The sequence below is a fragment of the Somniosus microcephalus genome, unplaced genomic scaffold, assembly GCF_052327205.1.
Source record: "Somniosus microcephalus isolate GS21.2 unplaced genomic scaffold, FLI_Smic_1.0 unresolved_chr1, whole genome shotgun sequence".
Taxonomy (NCBI): Eukaryota; Metazoa; Chordata; class Chondrichthyes; order Squaliformes; family Somniosidae; genus Somniosus; species Somniosus microcephalus.
The window spans coordinates 14,748,659-14,774,100 of NW_028225179.1; the positions used below are offsets into that span (position 1 = coordinate 14,748,659).

The 25,442-nt window shown below is 46.6% G+C and overlaps 1 protein-coding gene and 1 non-coding gene across 2 annotated transcripts; one reads left to right on the top strand and one right to left on the bottom strand.

Annotated features, from left to right (window-relative positions):
- Positions 1-790: 790 nt before the first annotated feature.
- On the bottom strand, positions 791-874 carry trnal-uaa (transfer RNA leucine (anticodon UAA)). Its single transcript has one exon. It is a non-coding gene; the product is annotated as a tRNA-Leu (tRNA).
- Positions 875-15,633: 14,759 nt separating this feature from the next.
- On the top strand, positions 15,634-23,162 carry LOC147093629 (putative G protein-coupled receptor 139). The gene is made up of 2 exons (XM_085973907.1): positions 15,634-15,733; positions 22,010-23,162. The coding sequence occupies exons 1-2, from the start codon at positions 15,634-15,636 to the stop codon at positions 22,939-22,941; spliced, it is 1,032 nt and encodes a 343-aa protein (XP_085830033.1). The 3' UTR covers positions 22,942-23,162.
- Positions 23,163-25,442: the final 2,280 nt, after the last annotated feature.

Consider the following 25,442-nt stretch of genomic DNA (forward strand, 5'->3'; position numbering starts at 1 on the left):
TAAGGTACAGAAATAATCAAAAAATCTGATAGCATTTAGGCTTTGTAACGAGAGGCTAGAATATAAAGGAGAGGAAGTTATTCTACAGCTATACAGAGATCTGGTTAGACCACATCTGGAGTACTGTGTACAGCTCTGGGCACCGTCCGTTAGAAAGGATAGATTGACATTGGAGGGAGTGCAGTGCACATTCACCAGAACGTTACCAGCGCTCCAATGGTTAAAATATGAGGAGAGATTACATAAACTGGGCGTGTACTTCCTGGAATATAGAAGGTTGTGGAGATTTGATTGAGGTTTTTAAGATTTTGAAACGAATTGATAAGCTAGATAGAGAGAAACCTTTATTCACCGTTGGTGGCGGAGTCTAGGACAAGGGGACATAATCGTAAAATCGGAGGCAGGCCATTCGGGAAGGAAGTTAGGAAGCATTTCTTCACACGAAAGTTGGAAGCAGTGTGGAACTCTCTCCCACACAATAGCAGTATATGCCAGCTCAACTAATAATGTAAATCTGAGATGGGTAAGTCTTTGCTAGACACGGGCTAAAAGGATCTGGAGCCAAAGCAGTTGGATGGAGTTAAGACACAGCTCAGACAGGAATTCAGTGAATGGCGAACAGGCTCAAGGGGCTGAATGCCTCCTGTGGTTCCTATGTTCAGAACACCAATTGTAAAGGGTGTTTTGAAGGGTGAATTATAAATATGGTACCATCCCTTGCAGAGATAATAAGCGTTTTCACACCAAAAACAGCTTTAGGTGTCAGTTTCAACTCCATTGCCTGAGCATCTACCAGGAGTGGGGTTCGAACCCATGTGGACACACAGTCCATTGGATCTTAAGTCCAACGCCTTAACTACTCGGCCATCCTGGTGACAGGAGCCTTTCCATGCAGTGCTTGAAAATTCGACAAATCCCTTGCAGACTCTAAATTTAGTTTTCAGCGCAGAGTAAACTTCACATCAGCATAATCTGAAAATGTGAGAGGATAAAGACATTTTCTAAAACTACGGATGGTGAAAAGCTGAACTGTAAAAGTACAGTAGCTGGGCAAGTAACGCGTTGATCTGACCGCTCGTAACTGGACAAGAAAAACCATGGCCTTTAGCCCACAGAACATGTAACCCTCCGGTCAACACCAACTCCTTTGAAGGAAGAATGTTAAAATGCACGTCAAACATCCAGGATCAGCAAGCTCTAAACTGTGCCAGCGCTTAAAGGGTTAACTCATGAGATGCAGAATAAAATGATGTGGGGGAGCGATGGGGAGAGTGATGGAGAGAAAGTAATAGTTGGAGGGATAAACAGAGACCCAATGAGAAAAGCTTACAGAAAGTGACTGAGACTGAGTGAGACATACAGAGAGACTGATACACGGAAAGAAAGACAGAAACAGAGAGAATTAGAGCGAATCATAGAGCGAGAAAAAGAGAAACATCACATTAAAGGTGAGAAAGTCGCTGCCGGCTCAGATGGGAATTAAAGCCATGACCTGAGGTTTACCGGTGAAAACACAAGCTCACTGAGGGAGAGGATTGTCGCATCATAGAACCATAGAATGACGCACTTTCCCCACAGCCCTGCACATTGTTCGCCATCAAGTATTTATCCAATTCCCTCCTGAAAGTGACTATTGGATCAGCGATCGGATCCACTTCCAGCAACAGTTCAGACAATGCATTCCAGATCATAACTACCCTCTGAGTAATAAAACAATTTCATCATCTCATCGCTGGTTCTTTTGCCAATTAAATTAATAATTTCAAGCTGAGCTTGATAGTTTTTTGTTAGACAAGGTAGGGATTGATTTGGAGTCAAAGCAGGTGGGTGAAGTTAAGACCCAGGTTAGCCATGATCTCACTGAATGGCGGAACAGGCTCGAAGGGTTAAATGGCCGACTCATGTTTCTATTTTCTGTCAATCGGCAGAGCGTCTGTTGTAAATGTAGGAACGCTGCCTGGAAATGTGATACATAAATATTTAAACTTCCTTTCCAATGGTTACAATTCCTGGACGAATTATCACATCCACCAGCAGCAGTGCTCGAATCCATGTGAACTGATGGACACTCGATCTTTAACTCGCATCCTTAAACCGCTCGGCCACCCTGGTGATTCAAACATCGGCGCGCATTTGTACACAATTCAAAAAATTCCTTTCACATCATAATACCAATCCATTGATAATCCCTCCCTCCCTCTCCTCCCTCGCTCTCCCCCTCCCCCTCCCTTCATCCTTGAATGGAGGACAACATAGTCCCTATCCATGACCACCCTCCTCCGCCTGACTGAACTTTTATTGAACCTACATTGAACTAATTCTCCTTTGAATCCACTCACTTCAACGAAAAAAGCCCAGCTGCTCCCACAGCTAATTTGAGGACATTTCCTCCCACCTTACTTCCTGTAAGGACTATATTCCTTTTTCTCAGTTTCTCCATCTCCGTCGCATCTCTTCTGACAATGCTACCTTCCAATATGTTCTACTTTACCTCAACCAAGGAAGCACCTCCAACATGGTGGACAGGACTCTCCACCGTGCCCCTTCCATTTCCCGCACTTCTGCTCACACCCATTCCCCTCCCTCCCAAAAGCACGATAGGGTTCCCCTTGCCCTCATCTTTCACCCCACCAGCCACCACATTCATCGGATCATCCTCCACCATTCCCACCCGCTCCAGCGTGATCCCACCACCAAACACATCTTCCCCTCCTGTCCCCTTTCAGCATTCAGAAGAGACCACTCCCTCTGCGACACTCTGGTCCACTCATCTATCACCCGACCACCCCTTCCCCTTCCCACGGGACCTGCTTCTGCAAGCGCAGGAGATGCAAAACTGGCCCTTTTACCTCCTCCCTTCCCAACGTCCAGGGACTCAAACAACCCTTCCAGGTGAAACAACGATTTACTTGCACTTCTTGCAATTTAGTAAACTGTAATTGCTGCAGACTCCTCTACGTTGGGGAGTCCACACACAGATTAGGTGATCACTTTGCAGAACACCTCAATTCAGTCTGCAAGCGTGACCCCGAGCTTCCGGTTGCTGGTCATTTTAATTCCCCGCCCCACTCTCATTCTGACCTCTCTGTCCTCAGCCTCCGATAATGTTCCACTGAAGATCAATGGCATCTCGAGGAACAGGACCTCAACTTTCGAATAGGCACTTTACAGCCTTCTGGACTCAACACTGAGTTCAGCAATTTCAGATTCTAAATCACTGCTCCCATGTTACTCGGACAGTCGCTGTTGGTAATGATTCTGCTGTTCCCTTTTACACTTCCTCTAGGCGCATATTTTACTTTACGTGGCTCATTCTCATCCCGTTTCCCTTTTGTCATGTAATCACTCCTCCCCTCCATGATGTCACAGGCCTTGAATTTGTTCTTTCCTCCCTGCCCCCTTTCCCTGCTCACAACTCTAACTTTTCCCAGTTCTGATGAAATGTTATCGACTTGAAACGTTAACTCTGTTTCTCTCTCCACTAATGCTGCCTGACCTGCTGAGCTTGTCCAGCAATTTCAGTTTTTGTTCAGATTTCCAGCATTCGCAGTATTTCGCTTTAGAAAAAGTAACATCAGTGCTATGGAGGTGAGGCTGGGTTATCAAGCGATAATGCGTCGGTCCTGTGAAGCGAAAAGTGCAGGATCAACCCCCACCCATGTGCTCATAAAAGTGCCTTGTTGACCTCCTGTTGTTCCGAGCAGCCCATCATTATCTCGGATTGGAATGATTAAGCAGGTCCACCGACCCGTGAGTTTGAAATCCATTGAATGTTCCTCAGTCCGTTGATTTTCCCAATCCTTTGCTCAATGTGTTTATCTGAAGTCACCTGCTCAAGAACATAAGAACATAAGAACATAAGAAATAGGAGCAGGAGTAGGCCAATCGGCCCCTCGAGCCTGCTCCACCATTCAATAAGATCATGGCTGATCTGATCCTAACCTCAAATCTTCTATCACTCTGCATCCACCCGAACCCATGTGATCTCCCGGGAGAGGCGAAAAACCAGATAAAGACCCAATGGCCAATTTGGGAGAAAAAAATCTGGGAAATTCCTCTCCGACCCATCTAGGCGATCGAAATTCTTCCAGGAGATCACTCTGTCCCTATATTTTCTACAGTACTTACCTTCTGTAAAGGCGATCTCCACCCCAGCCAGGAACAGGAATAAAACCATCTCCTGAAATCTAACAGAATTAGAACACAGTAGGAGCAGAACAAGGCTACACGGCCCCTGGGCCCGCTCCACTACCCACAGGGCCATGACCATTCCGAACCCAGACTCATGTCCAATTTCCTGCCCGCTCCCCGTAACCCTTTATTCCCTTTACTTCTAGGAAACTATCTATTTCTGTTTTAAATTTATTTAATGATGTAGCTTCCACAGCTTTCTGGGGCAGCAAATTCCACAAACCTACCACCCTCTGAGTGAAGAAGTTTCTCCTCATCTCAGTTTTGAATGAGCAGCCCCTTATTTTAAGATTATGCCCCCTAGTTCTAGTTTCACCCATCATTGGGAACATCCTCACCGCATCCACCCGATCAAGCCCCTTCACAATCTTATATGTTTCAATAAGATCGCCTCTCATTCTTCTGAACTCCAATGAGTAGAGTCCCAATCTACTCAACCTCTCCTCATATGACCACCCCCTCATCCCCGGGATTAACCGAGTGAACCTTCTTTGTACTGACTTACCACAGGACTAAATAAACCACACCGAGGCAGAGGATTGAGCATTCTGGAGTAACACAGAGCTGAAGGAGGCTATTCGGACCATCAGGTCTGTGCCGGATTTGTGAAAGATCTATTCAATTTGAGTCACCACCCTGCACTTCCACAGAGTCCTGCAATTTTTTTCCCGTCAATCATTTTTCCAAATCACTTTTGAAAGTTACTATTGAATCTGCTTCGATCTCCCAAGTTGATATAAGAATGCAAACCAGAGTGAAATGGTGCTGGGATAGTTGGACCAGTGAATCATCTTACAGCATTCTAACATAAATCATCTTAAATCATTCAAACATTTCCCCCCTTTAGACCCAGAATTTGAGCAATCATTCTGAGCCAATTAACTTTCTTTCTGTCTTTACCGTCGATCTGCTTGGAGTTTACAGTCGATTACTGTTACATTGATGTCAGCACACCGAACATGTCTGCACGGCTCCAACGGTTCCTTTGGTATTATTTCATTGGATGATAATTATTCCTGAGTTCCCCCGCACTTCAGGCTTGGGAGAGCTCTCTGCTGACCCGACTCCTTGTTTTTCCTCTTCAATTGTGTAAGGTTTTATCTGAGCAATACATAAACAATGATGACCGGGACCAGTAGACGGCATTGGAAAATAACTAACAGTTCCGAAATAATTCAGACCAATGGGTGTATCGAGATGTTATTGACCTGCTCGCACCGTGATTTCCTTCCCACCCCCTCTATCTCTGTTAGCAGATTTTCATTTTCCTGGTGTAGTTGGTGCAGGTGTTTTACTGAGATCTCGGCTAGTTCTATAATCTCTTTAAGTTTTAGTGTCGTGTGTGGGGTGGCGGAGGGGCGTCCAGTGGATATCCAAATCCAATCAATATTTTGTCAGTGTCTGAGAGCATATCACCGTGCACTGTGCTGTTAGTAACATCATGCTTGGTCACTGGTATCAGGATCTCATGATCTATCTTGGTGACCTGGGTTGGTTCAAAGCAGAAAGAGGAGTGGGTGACAGGGCAGGTGAGGGGTCCGTATTCACAGAGGCTGCGGCCGTAGCGACACAATAGCACCCCTGTGCGACACAACTAGCATTAGTTTATCTCTGGTGCCAGCTTGTTCCAAACATGGTGCAATTTTGAGTTTATTTATTCCAAACAAAACCCCCATAGTGTTTCGTTAACTTCTCTCAGGTGATATCAACACATCCTTTGATTAAAGGCCATCCTGCCATGTCTGTCGCTGTCCATCCTTCATTTACTTGCACCATGCACGGTGGGAAGGGCTGATATTCATGATGCAATTTCTCCTCCAATATCCGAACTGATTCTACTGACCATACTTTTATGTATCCATGGGTCGCTTGTATTGTCAGGGCAGGAATGATCCCTCCCAGACCCTTCAGTTTACCAGGGCACGGGTGAGACGTTGCCCAGACTCTGCCCAACCTCCTGAGTTCACAATGGAAAGCGTGACGTCGACACCTTCCATTCTACCAGCTGTTTATTTGTCACAAAGTTGGGGATTAGGTTGTTCTTGATATCACCCAATCCCTGTTGTATGGGGGAAAGAAGGAATATCCCATACATGGTACAGGCAACTCCCTTTGAGGCGTCACTTGAAGCCTGAGCATCCACGTGGATGGTGCACTAATTCTGTCCTGCAAACACTCGGTCCATCACTGAGAACAACACCTGTCTAATCTCCCCTCCCCGGCCCTCGAACATCTGGTTCTCCTTTAGAGACATTCCTTTAAGCTGCCGTTGCATCTTTTCCTCACTTTCAGCCAAGGAATCAATGGCCATCTTATAGCATTTGGCAGTGCCACCCAGCTCAATACCCAACCACTGCTCCCAGCACAATTACAATAACCAACCACTGCCCACAGCTACAGCACCCAACCACTGCCCCCTGGCTCCAATACCCAACCACTGCTCCCACCAAAGCTACAATAGCCAACCACTGCACCCAGCTCCAATACCCAACCATTGACCACACCCCCAATACCCAACTATTGCCCCCGGCTCCAATACCCAACCACTGCTCCCACCACAGCCACAATACCCAACCATTGCCCCAGGCTCCAATATATAGCCACTGCTCCCTCACAGCTACAATACCCAACCATTACCCCCGGCTCCAATGACCAACCATTGCCCTCAGCCCCAATACCCAACCATTGCCCCCAGCTCCAATACCCAACCATTACTCCTCAGCTCCAATACTCAACCATCCCCCCACTGCACCACGCCCGCCGCTTGGCTCCAATACTCAAACATTCATCCACTGCACCATACGTGACCCCCCAGCTCCACTACGCAAGCATTCAACCACTGCCCCTCGGTACCAATACCCAAACATTCACCCACTGCTCCCCGGCTCCAATACTCAACCATTCACACACTGACCCCCGGCCTCAGTACCCAACTATTCACCGACTGGCCCCCGCCTCCAGTACCCAAGCATTCAACCAATGCCCACGGGTACCAATACCCAACCATTCACCCCGTGCCCCCTCAGCTCCAGCACACAGCCATTCACCCGCTGCCCCCCGACTCCAATACCCAACCATTCACCCACTGCCCCCCGGCTCCAATACCCAACCATTCACCCACTGCCCCCCGGCTCCAATATCCAACCATTCACCCACTGCCCCTGCGGCTCCAATACCCAACATCCACCCACTGCCCGCGGATCCAATACCCAACCATTCATCCAATGCCCCCCCCGACTCCAATACCCAACCGTGCACCCACTGCCCCCCGGCTCCAATACCCAGCCATTCACCCACTGCCCCTCGGCTCCAATACCCAACCATTCAACCACTGCCCCCCGGCTCCCATACCCAACCATTCACCCACTGCCCCCTCAGCTCCAGTACCCAACCATTCACTCACTGCCCCCCGGCTCCAATACACAACCATTCATCCAATGCCCCCCCGACTCCTATACCCAACCATTCACCCACTGCCCCACCGGCTCCAATACCCAACCATTCACCCACTGCCCCCCGGCTCCAATACCCAAACATTCACCCACAGATCCCCCAACTCCAATACCCAACCATTCACCCACTGCCCCCCGGCTCCAATACCCAGACATTCACCCACAGATCCCCCAACTCCAATACCCAAACATTCACCCACTGCCCCCCAGCTCCAATACCCAACCAGGTGTTGTACATATGTGGTTTTGCTTATAAATACCTGAGCTTAAAGTAAAGGATTTTAGATACTTGCTTGTGATAAATACACGAATTGAGTACAGCTTGTATTCTGGTAATTACTTGTAACTTCTTGTGGATTTTTAAGTAATAGAAGTTTCACAGATTCATTGGGTTTTGTGTTGGCTGTTACACGGGTCTGAACTCTATAAACTGTCAGACAATCAGAACATCTTACAGATCCCATCAGCACCAGTTCTCCAGCCACACGTTAGCATGTCTTATCTTACTTCTCCTATAAGTTCCAGGACGTGACTCTGGGAGTAATCCAGAGGTAACTACCTTTTTTGGTCCTGTAGTTTAACTTCCTCCCTTGCTCTGGAAAATCTGTCTGTAGGACCACAGCCCGTTTCCTATCACCGTCATTGGATCCAATATGGATCATGGCTGCTGGCATTTCAATAGCCCCTCCCAAAATGTTATGCACCCTACCAGTAATGTGCATGACCCTGGCATCAGGGAGGCAAAACACCCTGTGCGACTCACGATGATGGATGCTGTAATGCCTGTCTATCCCCCCTGAATATCGAATCCCAAAGGACTACTGCATGTGTTTGCTTTGCTGCACCCCCCTTTGCAGCCATTTGCCCCACGAAGCTGTTTAGCAGATTCACCCAACTCTCCCTTCACCAAGCTATTCGCTCTAGGATGCACTCCCCCGAGGTGTCGTCACCATCACCGGTATCAGCACGAAAAACCAGGTTGAGAGTGCCAGATTCGCGGGATATTCCTGCACGGCCTGCCTCTTCCTAACCTGCTGGCTGGCCACCCACTTACTCCCCACCTGAACTCTCTGTAGCTGCGGGGTTACCACCTCCTGCAGTTTTTTCTGTGGGGAATTGCCAACCTCCCGAATGCCCAGCAGTGACTCCCGCCGCTCCTCCATCTCAGAAACCCTGAGCTCGAGCAACTGGAGGCTTTTCCTGCACACGTGGTTGTCCAGGACACGGGAAACTTTCTGGGGCTGCTAAATGCCACAAGAATTGAAGGCAACGGGTCTCAGCTGCCCCTTGATCTTGATTACAATTGGACCTGTATTTGAAGTGAACTAATTTCCAGGGTTATGAGTAAAACGCTGGGGTCTGGGTTCAAATTTCGCATCTCCTTCAAAGAGCCAGCACTGGCTAGACGGGCCGAATGGCCCCCTTCAGTGCTGTAAGAGTCTATGATTCTATTCTACTTTTCTGTATATATATATATTCGTTTATTACCCCTTACTCCTAATTATTATTTAATTATTGATGTATATCAGATTTTTATTTAATGCAATTCAGATTCCTTTAATGTTGCTATCCTGAACTTATTCATTTTAATTTTATGCCTAGATCTAATTAATTACACTATTTTTGTGTATTTACTGTTGTTCCTTGATTTAAATTACTGAGCAGCTCCTTCCCCCTCTGCACCGAAGTCCCACTCTCACCAACTTCCCATCACCACTCAGTTTAGCAGATTCACCCAACGCTGCCTTCAACAAGCTGTAAGAATTCGCAATAATTTACAGTTCTGAAGCTTCATTTTTTTTGATTAAAGAATCCCTGGGCGATGTGCTTTTAAATTTCCAGGGATAAAAATGGCTGTCACCACATGGCCGAAGACAAAGGACAATGCTCTGTTTACAAAGCAATTGAATGCTATTAGCATTTGTTTGTATATCGAGTGGATACAGCAAAACTGCAGAAGAGACTTTTGCACCTTGAATGGGAATCGTTCAAGATTTGAGTGGGTTTTAAATCACCCAGCACTGGACAATAGAGCAGTTGTATCTCCCTTTTGTTTCAGCCCAGGAAGCTCCGGAAGACACATTAACCCAGTCTAACCACTTTGAGTTAGCCAATCACAGCTTTCTCTTGTGAATTGGACCCTTTTGGGTGGGGAATTTTGCACACAGCCCTTGCAAGGCAGAACGGCAGGACCTCACCAGGTATAAAAATAGCGGCTGAGAAGCTAGCTCTCTCTCTTACTTCGCTGGACCAAAGGTGAGCAGGGTGTTCTGACTCCTCAGAAAAGCAACCTAGTTAAGGAGTTTGGGGGATGGTGATTTAAGGGAATTGCTAAGATTGTTTAAGTAACATTGTAGCCATTGTATCCCTCGTTTTCGCCGTCTGCAACCCCCTGTTATATAGTTTTACAAATTCACTGTGTTCCTGTGGGATAGTTTGATATTTTGATTATAGTTTCTTTTAGTTAATAAAATTTGATTTTTTTCTCTCATCCAAACTACGTGTCTGTTTTAATATCAATAATTATAAGCCCTGCAGTCAGAACTGGAAGGTGGGGCAGCGATTCGAAACCGCTGTTTTAAAATTGGTTTTATTGGAATTGGTATGAGGGTGCAGGCAAAGGCTGCAAGACCAGGAAAATTACTTTAAACCAGTTTAAAGAAGCCCCCAAAACCCTTACAAAGCTCTCTGCTCACGGCAGGTGGAAAACACTTCTCCATTGAACACACATGATGTTCATATTATTGTATTATTATTCTATCAGCCCCAAGGATTATTGTTTAAATATATCAGGAGATCTAAGCTCGATCTGTTAAAGCAGAATGACAATGAGTGCAGTGGGAAATGTGAAGAAACAGCAGCAATTCCTTCTGCTCACTGTACACACTGAAGGCAAATATTGTTGAGAAGCAGCCGCGGTGGAATCCACAGTCCGACGGCCCCTCTTCATCTTAACTGTGCGCCCCATTTTATAAATAGTGTGAGGTAACTTTAAACACAATACATGACAATACATTCAGCTGCAATGTAGATTCACGCTGCCCTCTTTTGACTATTTTCTGATTTATAGTCAAAGTTTCCGTGCAATTATTGTAAGGTGGAAATACCGGCCAGGACACCGGGAGAATTACTTGGGATGGTTTTACGATGTTGAAGAATTACCGAACAGGTCGCCGTAGAGTTCCTTCTTTCCTATCTTTGGTTCAATCCGTCATTCCCGGATTGGGTGTCTGGCAGGTCACTAATTCACCACTTCCTTTAATTTCCCCAATTGGCTTCCCGCTCTTCTCAGAGAGATTCTTTCGCTCAACAGGACACCTGCAACCTGTCGGTTCCAACAATCCGGGAAGCTCCAGCTCCGTTTCGATACAATGATGCGGGCCTTCAGGGAGGCCGTGTGTCAACCGTGGCTCAGTTGGTGACACCCTGAATCAGAAAGATATTGGTCCAGTGACTTGAGCACTGCAGTGCCGCACTGAGGGAGTGCTGCACTGTCGGAGTTGCCTTGTTTTAGATGAGACGTTAAACCCAAGCCCCGTCTGCCCTCTCAGGTGGGCGTAAAAGATCACATTCGGCACTACTTCGAAAAAGAGCAGGGAAGTTACCCGGTGACCTGGTCAATATTTATCCCTCAATCTACTCAAAACAACAGATTATCTGGTCATTGTCACATTGCCGTTTGTGGGAGCTTGCAGTGCACAAATTGACTGCCGCGTTTTTTAATAACATAAGAAAAAGGAGCAGGAGTAGGACATAGAACCACTCGAGGCTGCTCTGCCATTCAATAAGATCATGGCTGAACTTCCAGCACAACTTCAGTTTCCCGCCCGGTCTCCAGGTCCATTGATTCACTTAGAGCCCAGATATCTATCGCTCTCAACCTTGAAGATAGTCATCGACTGAGCATCCACAGGCCTCTGGAGAGTTCCCTTTCTCTGACCCATTTACCTGCTGCTGACCCTCTTCCCCCTCTCTCTTTGACCCATTTACCTGCTGCTGACCCTCTTCCCCCTCTCTCTGGCCCCATTTACCTGCTGTTGACCCTCTTCCCCCTCTCTCTGGCCCCATTTACCTGCTGTTGACCCTCTTCCCCCTCTCTCTGACCCCATTTACCTGCTGCTGACCCTCTTCCCACACTCTCTGGCCCCATTGACCTGCTGCTGACCCTCTTCCCCTCTCTCTAAACCTTTTAGCAGCTGATGACCCTCCTCCCCTCTCTCTGACGCCATTTACCTGCTGCTGACCCTCTAACCCTCTCTTTGACCCCATTTACCCGCTGCTGACCCTCTCCCCCACTTTCACTGACCCGATTTTGCTGCTGCTGACCCTCTTTACCCTCACACTGTCCTCATTTACCTGCTGCCGACCCTCTTTCCCCTCACACTGACCTCATTTACCTGCTGCTGACCCTCTTCCCCCTCTCTGAGCCATTTACCTGCTGCTGACCCTCTCCACATCTCCCTGACACATTTCGCTGCAGCTGACCATCTTCCCGCTCTCTCTGACACATTTCCCTGCTGCTGACCCTCTTTCTCCCTCACACTGACCCCTATTAAATGCTGCTGACCCTCCTCCCTCCTCTCTCTGACCCCATTTACCTGCTGTTCAACCCATTGCCCCTCTCTCTGGCCCCATTTACCTGCTGCTGACCCTCATCCCCCTCTCCCTAGCCCCATTTTCCTGCTGCTCTCCCTCTTCCCCCTCTCTCTGGCCCCATGTACCTGCTGCAGGCCCTCTTCCCCCTCTCTCTGACCCCATTTACCTGCTGCTGACCCTCTCCCCCCTCTCTCTGGCCCCATTTACCTGCAGCTGACCCTCTTCCCCTTCTCTCTGACCCCACTTACCTGCTGCTGACCCTCTTCCCCCTCTCTCTGGCCCCATTTCCCTGCTGCTGATCCTCTTGCCCCTCTCTTTGACCCCATTTACATTCTGCTGACCCTCGTCCCCCATCGCTTGGCCCCATTTACCTGCTGCTGACCATCTTCTTCCTCTCTGTGCCCCATTTACCTGCTGCTGACCCTCTTCCCCCTCAAACCGACCATATTTACCTGCTGCTGGTTCACTTCCCCCCTCTGTCTGACACCAATTACCTGCTGCTGACCCTCTTCCCCCTCTCTCTCTGACCCCATTTAACTGCTGCTGACGCTCTTGCCCCTCTCTCTGCCCCATTTACCTGCTGCTGACCCTCTTGCCGCTCTCTCTGACCCCATTTAGCTGCTGCTGACACTCTTCCCCCTCACACTGTCTCCATTTATCTGCTGCTGATCCTCTTCCCCCTCTCTTTGACTCCATTTACCTGCTGCTGACCCTCTTCCCCCCTCTCCTTGACCCCATTTACCTGCTGCTGACCGTCTTCCCGCTCTCTCTGACCCCATTTACCTTCTGGTGACCCTCTTCCCCCCTCTCTTTGACTCCATTTACCTGCTGCTGACACTCTTCCCCCTCCCTCTGACCCCATTTACCTGCTGCTGACCTTCCTCCCCCTCTCTCTGACCCCATTTACCTGCTGCTGACCCTCCTCCCCCTCTCTCTGACCCCATTTACCTGCTGCTGACCCTCTTCACCCCTCTCTCTGACACCATTTACCTGCTGCTGTCCCTCTTCCCCTCTCTCTGACCCATTTACCTGCTGCTGAAACTCTTCCCCCTCTCTCTCTCACCACCTTCACCTGCTGCTGACCCTCTTCACCCCTCTCTCTGACCCCATTTACCTGCTGCTGACCCTCTTCACCCCTCTCTCTGACCCCATTTACCTGCTGCTGACCCTCTTCACCCCTCTCTCTGACCCCATTTACCTGCTGCTGACCCTCTTCCCCTCTCTCTGACCGCATTTACCTGCTGCTGACCCTTCCCCCCTCTCTCTGACCCCATTTACCTGCTGTTGTCCCTCTTCCCCCTCTCTCTGACCCATTTACCTGCTGCTGACCCTCTTCATCCCTCTCTGTGACCCCATTTACCTGCTGCTGTCCCTCTTCCCCTCTCTCTGACTGCATTTACCTGCTGCTGACCCTTCCCCCTCACTCTGACCCCATTTACCTGCTGCTGACCCTCTTCCCACTCTTTCTGTCCCCATTCATCTGCTGCTGACCATCTTCTCCCTCTCTCTGACCCCATTTACCTGCTGCTGACCCTCTTCCCCCCTCTCCCGGACCCCATTTACCTGCTGTTGACCCTCTTCCCCCTCTCTCTATTCCCATTCCCCTGTCTTGACCCTCATTCCCCTTCTGGCTGACCCCATTATCCTCTGTCTGACCTCCCATTCTCTAGTCTCCCCATCCTCCGACCCCCATTGCCCCACTCTTTACATGAGGCCACAATCTCCCCCGCCAACCCCATTCTCCAGTCTTCCTTTCTTCCCCTGGCTCCCGAGGCCCTCACTGATTATATATCGGCCTTGGAGTGTGTGGAGAGCAGAATCAACTGAAATTTACCTGATCTAAAAGGGTTAAATTACGAGGACACGTTGCAAAAATATGGCATCGATTCCCTTGAGTAAAGGAGGTTAAGGGCTGACCTGTAAGAGATGCTTAAAATGTGTAACGATTCAATAGGGTAGATACCGGGAAACAATTCCGTCTGGTGCAAGAATCATGAACAAGGGGACGTATTGTAGAACTCACTACCACAATCATTAGTTGAGTCGAGTTGCACAGATATATTTAAGGGGAGGCTAGATAAACGCAGGAGGGTGAAATGACTAGAAGGCCATGGTGATGGGGTGAGAGGAGACTGGTAGTGCAGAAACACCAGCATGGACCAGGTGGGCCGAATGGCCTGTTTCTCTGCTGTATATTATATGTAATTCTATGCAATAAGCTTAACATTAGATTTATGTCATTCAGGAGCGAAATCAAGATGCACTTTGTCACACGATGGCTCTTGGGAATTTGAAACTCTAACCCACAAAATGCTGTGGATGCTCGGGATCATTTGGAGCTTTCATAGCTGTGATCGATACATCGTTGTAAGGTGAGGATATGAAGCAATAAGTAGCAAAGCCGGGGAAACGGAGCTGAACTGCAGATCAGCCATGATCAAATTGAATGGCAGAGCAGGCTCGAGACGCTGAATGATCTACTCCTGGTCTGAATGCACCTGTGTTCCACGGCCTGACCTTCGATAATATCACTGGACAGATCAAAGTGGAACTACTGGGAATGGGAAAATAATAGAAAATAATGAACTGAGCAGAAACTGGAAACCCCACCGCAGCCCACAGAATCCTGGGGGTTGGAGATTTCCACAGAGATTCTGCTCCAAATGTGGCCCAACCTATTTCAATATTGGACAGTATGCTACACCCGGGTTATCCCTCTTAAAACTGAAAGGGCTCTGCTTTAACATCACCTGTAACCTTTACAGAACGTGGATTTCAGTGAAATCCAGGATTTTTCGAGCCCCTGTCCATGGTTATATTTTCTACCTGAGATTTTACATTTATTTTATTCCAGGTGTTGGTACAAAGCCCGACCTCTTCCCGTTGTAAATACTAAAATTCCTCATTCAATTGCCAGCCTAAACTCCCACATTCAAAGGGCTGAATTTGTAGCACCAGGGCGGTGTAAACACTGAAAGATGTTTGAGAATTGGGGGAATTCAGTTGGGGCATCGACAGGAGGGAGCCCTGTGACGTCACAGAGGGGAAACTGAAGCTGCTTCTGTTGAAGGTGTTGCAGCGATGTGGTCAGAGCCCGGCTTTCAGTAAATTGACAGAGAGAAATGTGAGCAAAATACGATTCCAATCTTTGAGCGGTTTCATTTCAAAACACCTGCAATATCAATTTGTATCTAATTAGTGCAGCACAAACATTACAGTGAAGGGAATTCATGCGCTGCCCAAATGACTGGAAGTAATGTCAACACTCCTGATGCTTCCTGATCCCATGGGAATTGTCCCTCAATTATAAATGATTTTATCTTAATCTCTCATCTCACAGACTCAGTTGAGCCCTATCTCCAGTGCCAAGAGTCACCATCACTTCTCAGACAGAATGAGAGTTCCATTCTCAGTTCATCCATTTACCATCTTACCACCAGTTATACAGGCAGTAATGATTTACTATCCGATTATAGCAGCCATTGGAATCCCCGGTAAGTGATTATCTTCCATTACTAAAGTTGTGAATCAGGGTTAACTCTTTTTCTGCTCCTATCTCGGTACGTGTCCTTTTCTCACTGTTTTTCACAAGTCAATTGAAAGGCAGAAATTCAGTGACTGTATTTCCCGCTGTACCTCGTTCATTGACTGGTAATTTTTTGCATTTTTAAGTTTCTTTAAACCCCATAAAAACTGCAGATTATTTTCTGCATTTAATGTCTTTCTAATTATTCCATTTTAATTGAGACCTCGTGCAATGTGTGATTCCATGGAATATTTTAATTCCATTGTTTCCATGCCCGACCAGACTCCCTCTCCTCCCCTTTTTTCCAGTAACACTCGGTAATATCTGACAAAGACTATATTTTACTGAACATTCACTGTGTTGTAAAATGCTCCACTTTCTCCCTCTCTGACTCCCGCTGGGGATCGATCGACTGACAGCCGCTCCTGGATATATACCTGGGAATCCGGACAGTCAGGACTGGGATTTGTTCAGTCTCATTAATCAGAATCTTCCCGCTCTTCTCGGTCTGTTTCCAGCAAAGTGCTGGATATTGTTCCTACTGATCACAATCCATGCCGAGGCTGAGTTTGTGCTCCATGCAGAGACACAGACTTTCCCCCTGATCTTCTCCCCTGACCGGTCACCAGCCTGTTCTCAGACTCCTCTTCACCCACCAGGCGGGCATTGTGCTGCCTTCAGCCAGTGGGTGGCAGCTCATTTCTGTCACATCCCTTCCAGCAGCTCAGACCGGGAATCCAATGCACTGAGAGTGCGATTGAAACAAAGCAGCGGCGCTCTGTGAAGCTCTCCTGGGTTGTCCCCATTTGAAAAATCCGTTTCAGCTTCCATCACCCGCATTTTACCCAGAGCACTGATCAGAAGCCAGGTTCTGCTCTCTTTATACAAAGCGGACACTTTTATTGTTCAGATCATACACTTGCATGTTGATATAACACCGGCTGAACTCTCAGCCAGCCTGTCCGCCCGGTCAAACTGCTGCTCGCTACCAAGTTATATTTAGTTCCCTTCTGATCCTTACAGTTAGAAGATATTTGTAAAGACAGTTAACCAGCCTGTCCCGATATCCCTTCATCAACACTTCCATCCATCAACCTATCCACTCTACTCTGAAACTGAGCATAGCTTCTGCCTCAACCAGTAACCCTGGAACTGAACACCACCGCCTCCCAACTCTCTTTTAAAGATGTTTCTCCCGCTCCCTTTTCCAATGTACCGAATGTCTTCTGTTCAATCTTGTATCTATGACGCCTCGTTCTCGACCCCATCATTTGCTGGAATCAATCTGCTTCTATCTACCTTCTCCCATCCTTGCAACATTTTAAACAGTTTGATCATATCGCCCTGTAATCTGTGTCTGTGTTACATTCCTCTAGCTCAGATTCATAGTTTAGTGTGACTGAGCCCTGGGTATGAAACCGGTGTATTTTAACTCCTACATTACAAGGAATCAAATTCTCCCCTTCAGCTGGGAAACTGAAATCTCACATTCAGTGGAATGAGTTCCCAACACCCGCTGCTACTAAAAGTTCCAGGTTGCTTTTTGAACAAATGTGATCGGCATCAAACTCCAATATTTCTACTATTGGTTTTAAAACTCTGCCAGGTCTGTTTAAAGATGTTACTCAGTAAGGACATAGTGAAGTGAGTTGTCTCACTGTCCCACTGACTCTCACAAATCTCAGGGACAATGCAGCATAATGCTCCCATTGGAAGCTTCGCTCCTGTATTAATAAGTCTTTCTCTGAATAGTACAGCTCACAGGGTCCATTGTGGCTCGGTGTCCTGCACCAAGAGTCCCCATCATTTCTCAGAGATAAATAAAGTGGAATGTATTGTATATCTGTTTGCCATGTTCCCGTTCTACAAGCGGTATTTGGTGTTCCCACTAACTGATTCTGAACTTACTGACTTTGTGAATCAGGGTTTATGTGTGTCACTGGTCTTTGTACATGTCCGATATCTTTTCTGTTCCTTCTGAAAAATTTGTTTTGCTTTTTCCAAATCAATGTCAGAATTTAATTGAATATCACATCCTCCCTGTCTGCCATCTTCCTTGAGTGATATGTTCATTGAGATCATAATGCACTTATAATGTCCAGCAAAAGCTTCAATTGTTATCTTCATTCAATGTCCTGTCAACGGGTGTAATTTTAACTGTAAATATCGTCAGCACACGATGCAATAGAATGTTGATCCCCATATTCTCAAGTTGTAATACAGTGTCAGTTATTTCCCTGCTTCAGATAAGGTTTCGCACAGAAATTATTAACAAAAGTGAGATTGCACAGTATTGGAGGTAAACTTGTGAGACGGGTTGATAGTTGCTTGCGAGGAAGGAGACAAAAAGTAGGGATAAATGTTGATGGGATTTTGTTTTTTTTCACAAGGGTGTTTAAATTCGAAAGTGAGCAAGTGATGCTTCAGTTATATCGAACCTTGGTCAGACCCCATCTGGAGCACGAGTTCAGTTTTGGGCACCGCATCGCAGGAAACATGTATTAGTCTTGGAGGGAGTTCAGCGCAGGTTCACCAGAATTACACCGGGGCTTAAAGGGTTAAATTGTGAGGACAGATTGCATAAACTTAGTTTGTATTCCTTGTGTTTAGAATGTTGAGGGGTGTTATATTCGAGTTATTTAAAATGATAAAGAGATTCGATAATGTAGATGTAGAGAAACTGTTTCCTTGGTGGAGATTGGAGAACAAGGGGACATGATCTTAAAATGAGAGTTATGCCATTTAGGAGGGAAATCAGGAAACACTTTCTCACACAAAGGGCAGCGGAAATCTGGAACTCGTTTTCCCAAAAGCCTGTCAATGCTCGGTCAATTGAAATTTTAAGACTGTGATGGATATAACTATTTATGGTATGAGTATCAAGGGATATGGAACCAAGACAGGTAAATGGAGTTAAGGTGCAGATCAGCCAGGGTCTAATGTGATGTCGGAAAAGACTTGTGGGGCTGAATAAGCTCCTCCTGTGTCCCTGTGTAACTGTGCGTCAAACTCCCAAGTCATCATCATTTCTGCAATGGGAGTTCCATTAATCGCGTGTCCATTTCCAGTGTAACTGGTATAAGTGATTTCTGAAGTTATCCTTGTCGCCCGTGGAGTTCCCGGTGAGCCATTGTAACCGGTTATTGATTGTATAAGTCCGTGTCTCTTTGTATTACTGCTCTCCTTGCGGGTCTGCTCAGTTGCTGTGTTTGTCCGGATCTGATTATTCTACAGATTACGGGTCACTTTCAGAAATTCTGGGAATATCACGCCCTAACTGTCCTCCCTCTTCCTTTTGCGATATGCTTATTGATATGATAATGTTCTGTGCTTTAATGGTTATATTCGGGACATTGCACGGAGAGTGAGCCCGGAGACTGAAGGAACGGAGAGCTGGGGAAATAGAAACATTACGGCACAGCAGTAAAGATATTTTTATTTTTAACTGACGACATTGGTGGTTGGATTCTCAGAGTGGTGGATATTCTTTTCTTCATATTCCGTCATTGCACTTGGAAATAGAAACAAGTGTAATTGATGGCAATCGTTGTGTAACCAAATCATTTGTTATTTAAGTGTCACCACTGTTTAAAGTGTGACTCTAAGTAAGGCGGGACAATAATTAATAAACCATTGAAACACTGATCCAATTGTTGAATCAATTAATGGTTTAGTGAATGATAAATGTGGCGAATAATTTTAGCAATTTTGTATAATGCTGCATATTTTAGATAAATAAATTACTGAAATGGTTTGACTCATTACAAAATATTGGTAACATTGGGAAAAAATTATCCCATCACATTTGATGCAGCACGGTGGCATAGTGGTTAGCACTGTTGCCTCACAGCGCCAGGGACCCGGGTTCGAATCCGGCCTCGGGTGACTGTCTGTGTGGAGTTTGCACATTCTCCCCGTGTTTGCGTGGGTTTCCTCCGGGTGCTCCGGTTTCCTCCCACAGTTCAAAGATGTGCAGGTTAGGTTGATTGGCTATGATAAAAAAAATTGACCCTTAGTGTTAGGGGGATTAAATACGTGGGGTTACGGGGATAGGGTAGGATATGTGTAGGGGTTACAGGGATCGGGTGGGATATGTGTCGGTGCAGGCTCGATGGGCCGAAATGGCCTCTATCTGCACTGTGGGGTTTCTGTGATTCTGTGAACTGTGTCCAAACCTTAGAAGTGCCGCCCTAACAGCCCTGTGGGAGCAATTTCACCACATGGACTGCAGCACTTCAAGCAGAAGGTCCACCTCAACCTGCTCAGGGTCACTGGACAGCACCTCACATCTCTTATCTCTGATTCGGGGGCAGTACCTTTACAATATATTTCTGTATCCATGGAGATCCCCCCAGCTGCTTAACTATTTAAAAATTATACACGCCTAAAATCATGTCATATCATTTCCACCTAAGCGTCTCTTGTCTAAAGTCGGTTCTGCAGGAAGACAGTGAATTATTTCTACTTCACCTACCTTATCTTGCAAAGGCTTTTCATTCTGCACAGAGTTGTCTCTGATATATATAGTTCTCGTTTTTCTGTCTCTCAATCTCAATTTTTCTTTCTCCCTCTCTCTCCCCTCTCCCTTTCACTGAGTCTCTCTTTTAGTCTCTCCCTATCTCGTTCTATCCGTCTCTCATTCTCTCTCTCTCCCACACACTCTTTCTCTCTCTTATTCTGTACCAATTAACCCATGACGCTTCTTTCCATGTCAAGCTGACAACCTGCCATACGACACATTATCCTGAGTGAAACTCTGATATTGTTGATTATCTATTCCGGATGCTCAGTTGTATATATCTCCCATATCTGCTAGGATGTAATTCTGGAAAACCTTACAGACCAGGGTGACAGGTTCTCAATATTGCTCGTGTGTCGGATTAATTTTACAGATGGATTCGTCCAATTCAGAGGTACGATATTCCCACTCAAACTTTCTGAAGCTGAATCTCGGCAGGTACTTTGTTGTCATGGGTTGGACAGCAGCCGCTATTGTCACTTGCACTGGTCTTTGCTGCAAGCTCGGGATCGCCGCCATCACCTCCCTGTGAAGTTTCATCCATTATCAGAGGTGACAAAAACGTGGTCGGGAGTGTGCTCCATCCTACATCGTGTACTTTGGAAGGTTCAATTATTCCTGCGATCACAGAACAAGGTCAGCTTGTTTGTTGCTGCTCACATCTGACCTACTCCCCCTTGCGGTGATTGTTGGAGTTTGCCCACATGATGTTGAACTGTTCAAGGCACCGATGTCAGGACCTGGGTTTTCCAGTGAGGGGAAGTCGGTTGATCAGGTGAACTGTCCATCTGACTTTTTCCTGTTCTAACGAAGGGTCATCGACCTGAGATGTTAAATGTGTTTCTCTCTCTGCAGATGCTGCCTGACCTGCTGTGTATTTCCAGTATTTTCTGTTTTAATTTCAGATTTCCAGCATCCGCAGTATTTTGCTTTTGTTGAAATGTCCATCTGGTGGTTTGTAAACAGAAACTGGTCGAGTTGACCCACAACAAGTCGCTTTGTAACATGGTGTTTGAGATTTGCCTTTTCAACAGTTTTTAGTCATGCCCCCCAGTCTGAGAATCCAACCTGACAAATACGAGGATGTTCTGACCCCCGCCTGGTATCTGCTCCCCTCTCCTGGCCACGGATCCGAACCCCCCGATGATCTCACCATCGGTGCTCCCCGTTTAGCATTTACCACATTTCGGGCCGGCTTCATTCTCACTGCTCCTCACCCATCATTTATCTCCCAATTTATAACTGACCATTCAGTGCTTATTTTCAATCACTTTTCTTTCGTTTTGTTTTCATTTGTTCTTCCGTCACTGAACTGCTACTTGTTGCTATTAATTATAACTCATTAACTGGCTGTCCATTTGCTCATACAATTAAAGGGCCGGTAATTTACTCGGAACTCGTCGGGATTCCTTGCACTTCTGATGAAGCTGCGATGGTGGAAGAGGAGCAGCTCTGAGGAAATTCCCAGAGAATCCATGTTGTTCATGTTTTAATCTTTGCTGGAGGCGTTTATTTTCACTTATTTACACCAGACTCTCTTATACTGAACATTGCAATTTTATGTTAAAATTGTTTTCAACTGCCCAATCCTGGCAGCGGTAATGAGTTCAGTTCCCACCCCCAGATCCTGCAGTAAAGTACATTTCACATCAAATACTGTGAAACTGGCTCCCTTGCTGTAATCTGAAGGCTGATTCCCTGTTTTTGTCTGTTTACCATTTACAGCGAACGTGATGACGATTGTGATCCTGTCGCGGGGAAAGTGCGGTCTCTCCAGGTGTATCACCCGCTATCTGGTGGCCATGGCGGCGGCGGATCTACTGGTCATTATCACTGATGTGATACTGGTTCGGATTAATGATTATTATTTCCCAACTAACTTCCTGTTCCTCACACCTGTGTGTTCTTTCCACGCTGTCCTGGTTCATGTAGTCACAGATATTTCTGTCTGGTTAACAGTCGCTTTTACTTTTGATCGTTTTGTTACCATTTGTTGCCAGAAGCTGAGGACTAAATATTGCACCGAGAAAACTGCAGCCGTGGTTATAGGAACCGTGTGTCTGCTGTTCTGTTTGAAAAACATTCCCTGGTACTTTATATTTGAAGACTACTTTACAATCGACAACGTGCCCTGGGGCTGTAGGTCAAAACTACAGTTTTACACTCTAACTGCGTGGGTAGTATTTACCTGGATTGATCGCTGTTTCACCCCACTGCTCCCAATATTCCTGATGCTGCTGCTCAATGCTCTGACCGTAGGACACATTTTGGCGGCCAGTAGAGTCCGCAGGAGGCTGAGGAGCAGCAAGAATGATGCGAATCACAATGATCCGGAAATGGAAAACCGAAGGAAATCCATTATCATACTCTTCGCTATATCCGGAAACTTCATACTGCTCTGGATGACATACGTGATATTTTTCTTATTAATGCGAATTACAAACCATTATTATCATATAGGTTTCAATGACCCAATGATTATCGCAGATTATACCAGCTATATGCTCCTGCTATTGAGCTGCTGCACAAACACGTGTATTTATGCAGTAACACAGACTAAATTCAGAGAGGAGCTGAAGATTGGGATGAAATATCCACTGAGAATAATATTTAAATTAGTTAAGCAACGAAAAGATCGGAGGAATTCCCAGCATTAGACCTGCATTGCATCTCATATCCCATCCTGAGTTCTTTCCATCTTTTACCGGAACCCCAACAGGCTCCATCTCTGCCCCAGGCTTCTCCAGATATAACGCTGGCCTCTATCTGACAAGGCCCGCGTGTTTCCATGTAAGAGTCAGTGAGCAAGGTAGAAGAGGTGGATGGTAAGGTTATAAAAGCGGTAGGGGTTTAATTGGATTAAATCAAACTCTGGACACAAAGAAATACAAGACCCAGCATTGAGGTTTAGGCTGATGTGAGAATGGGATGTTGATTGCTGGATGAGCGTCAGAACACGTGGGTTACACCAGTTGAGTGTGAAAGGAGAATAAGCCCGTCTGTAATTAATATCTAAATAATATAAGGACATGAACAATAACTGTGGTGGCTTATGTGTGTGGATTACCTGGAGAACAATAAACAGATCATTAAAACAATCAGCCTGTGCTGTCTTTGGACTTTTACTTTCTCCAGCTCATGCACAGCTCCTCCATCACCGGCGGGACTGTGGGATTTATTGGAACTAAAGCGATGTTGTTTCCTATAGTGAGACTCCTGGACTTGTGCCGATGAACAGTGGTGAACTCCGTTCCCAGCCACTGACTCCATCCCTCTCCCTAACATCTGTCTGCGGCTGACCCGCACTGTTCACAACCTTGGAGTCATATTTGACCCTGGAATGAGCTTCCGAGTATCCGCAGCATAATGAAGACCGCCTATTTCCACCTCAGTAACATCGCCCATCTCCACCCTTGCCTCAGCTCATCCACTGCTGAAACTCTCACCCATGCCTTTGTTACCTCTAGACTTCACTATTCCATCGCACACCTAGCTGGCCTTCCACATTCCACACTATGTAAACTTGAGGTTATCCAAAATTCAGCTGCCTGTGTCCTTACTCGCACCAAGTCCCGTTCACCAATCACCCCTGTGCTCGTTGACCTACTTTGGCTCCGGCTTAAAGCCTCGATTTCAAAATTCCTGTCATAATATTCAAATCCCACCATGGCATCGCCTCTTCCTATCTCTGTAAACTCCTCCAGCCCCACAACCCCCCGAGTTATCTGCGCTCCTCTAATTCTGCCCTCGAGCATCCCTGATTATAATCATTCAACCATTGGTGGCCGTGCCTTCTGTTGCCTCGGCCCTAAGCTCTGGAATTCCCTCCCTAACCCTCTCCGCCTCTCTACCTCTCTTTCCTCCATTAAGACACTCCTTAAAACCTACCTCTATGACCAAGTGTTTGTTCACCTGCCCGAATTTCTCCTTATGCATCTCTGTGTCGTTTTTGTTTTTTTATGCACCTGCGCAGTGCCTTGTGACGATTTACTACTTTAAAGGTGCTATGTAAATAAAAGTTGTTGTTATTGTTGTTGCTTCCAGCATCGAGTTCCCCTGCACTTGTGTCTATGAACAAGGATGCTTCCAATAGTGAGACCCATGTCCCTGTGTCTATAAGCAGTGGCTATGAACGGTGGCATAGTGGTTAGCACTGTTGCCTCACAGCGCCAGGGACCTGGGTTCAAATCCGGCCTCGGGTGACTGTGCAAACTCCACACAGACATTCTCCCCGTGTTTGCATGGGTTTTCTCCGGGTGCTCCGGTTTCCTCCCACAGTCCAAAGATGTGCGGGTTAGGTTGATTGGCCATGATAAAAAATTGGCCCTTAGTGTTAGGGGGGGAATTAAATACGTGGGGTTACAGGGATAGCGCTTGGGTGGGATGGCTGTCGGTGTAGGGACCGGGTGCTAGGGTTTGGATGATCAGCCATGATCTCGTTGAATGGCGGAGCAGGCTCGAAGGGCCGAATGGCCTACTCTTGCTCCTATCTTCTATGTTTCCAGTAGTGAGTCCCCTATCCCGGTGTCTATGAACAGCGGTGTTTCCAGTAGTGAGTCCCCTGTCCCGGTGTCTATGAACAGTGGTGTTTCCAGTAGTGAGTCCCCTGTCCCTGTGTCTATGAACAGTGGTGCTTCCAGTAGTGAGTCCCCTGTAAGAGCCATAAAAGCTTAAGAAAATACTTTAAAATAGTGGCTAAATGGCATAATACAGTTAATTTACCTGACCGACTTATTGTATTAAGAAACCCCCTATTTTCTTGCTCCAGTCATATAGTCCGACACCCCCTTCATTCTTGCCACAATGGAACAGTCCCTAAGCCACACATGGGTGCAGCCATTTTACAGTTTAAACTGCACGTGGTGAAAGAGGCAGAAGCTGTGAGGTTTGGAGCAGTACAGTTTTTGACCGTGTTCGTTTATACGTGTTTGCTTTGTAGTTCCGTTTGTTAAGTGTTATAGTAAACAGTTTAAAAGACAAAGCTACGTTTGGGAACGTTTTATTTCGACACGCGTCTACTCATTGTTAAAGGCCCCACAGCTCAGTGGCCTGCCTGTTTGGAAACTAAGAAGCGCCACTACATTAGTCAAAAACTTGCTCCCTAAGAAGGAAGGGACGGAATCGTCGGCGAACGTGTTCATGAATGGTCACGGAGCCA

What these genes read in the sequence shown, in the direction of transcription:
- LOC147093629 (XM_085973907.1), top strand. Translation starts at nt 15,634, where the DNA reads ATGAGAGTTCCATTCTCAGTTCATCCATTTACCATCTTACCACCAGTT. An exon ending in AGCAGCCATTGGAATCCCCG is followed by an intron (nt 15,734 to 22,009) that starts GTAAGTGATTAT and finishes TACCATTTACAG; the next exon opens with CGAACGTGATGACGATTGTG.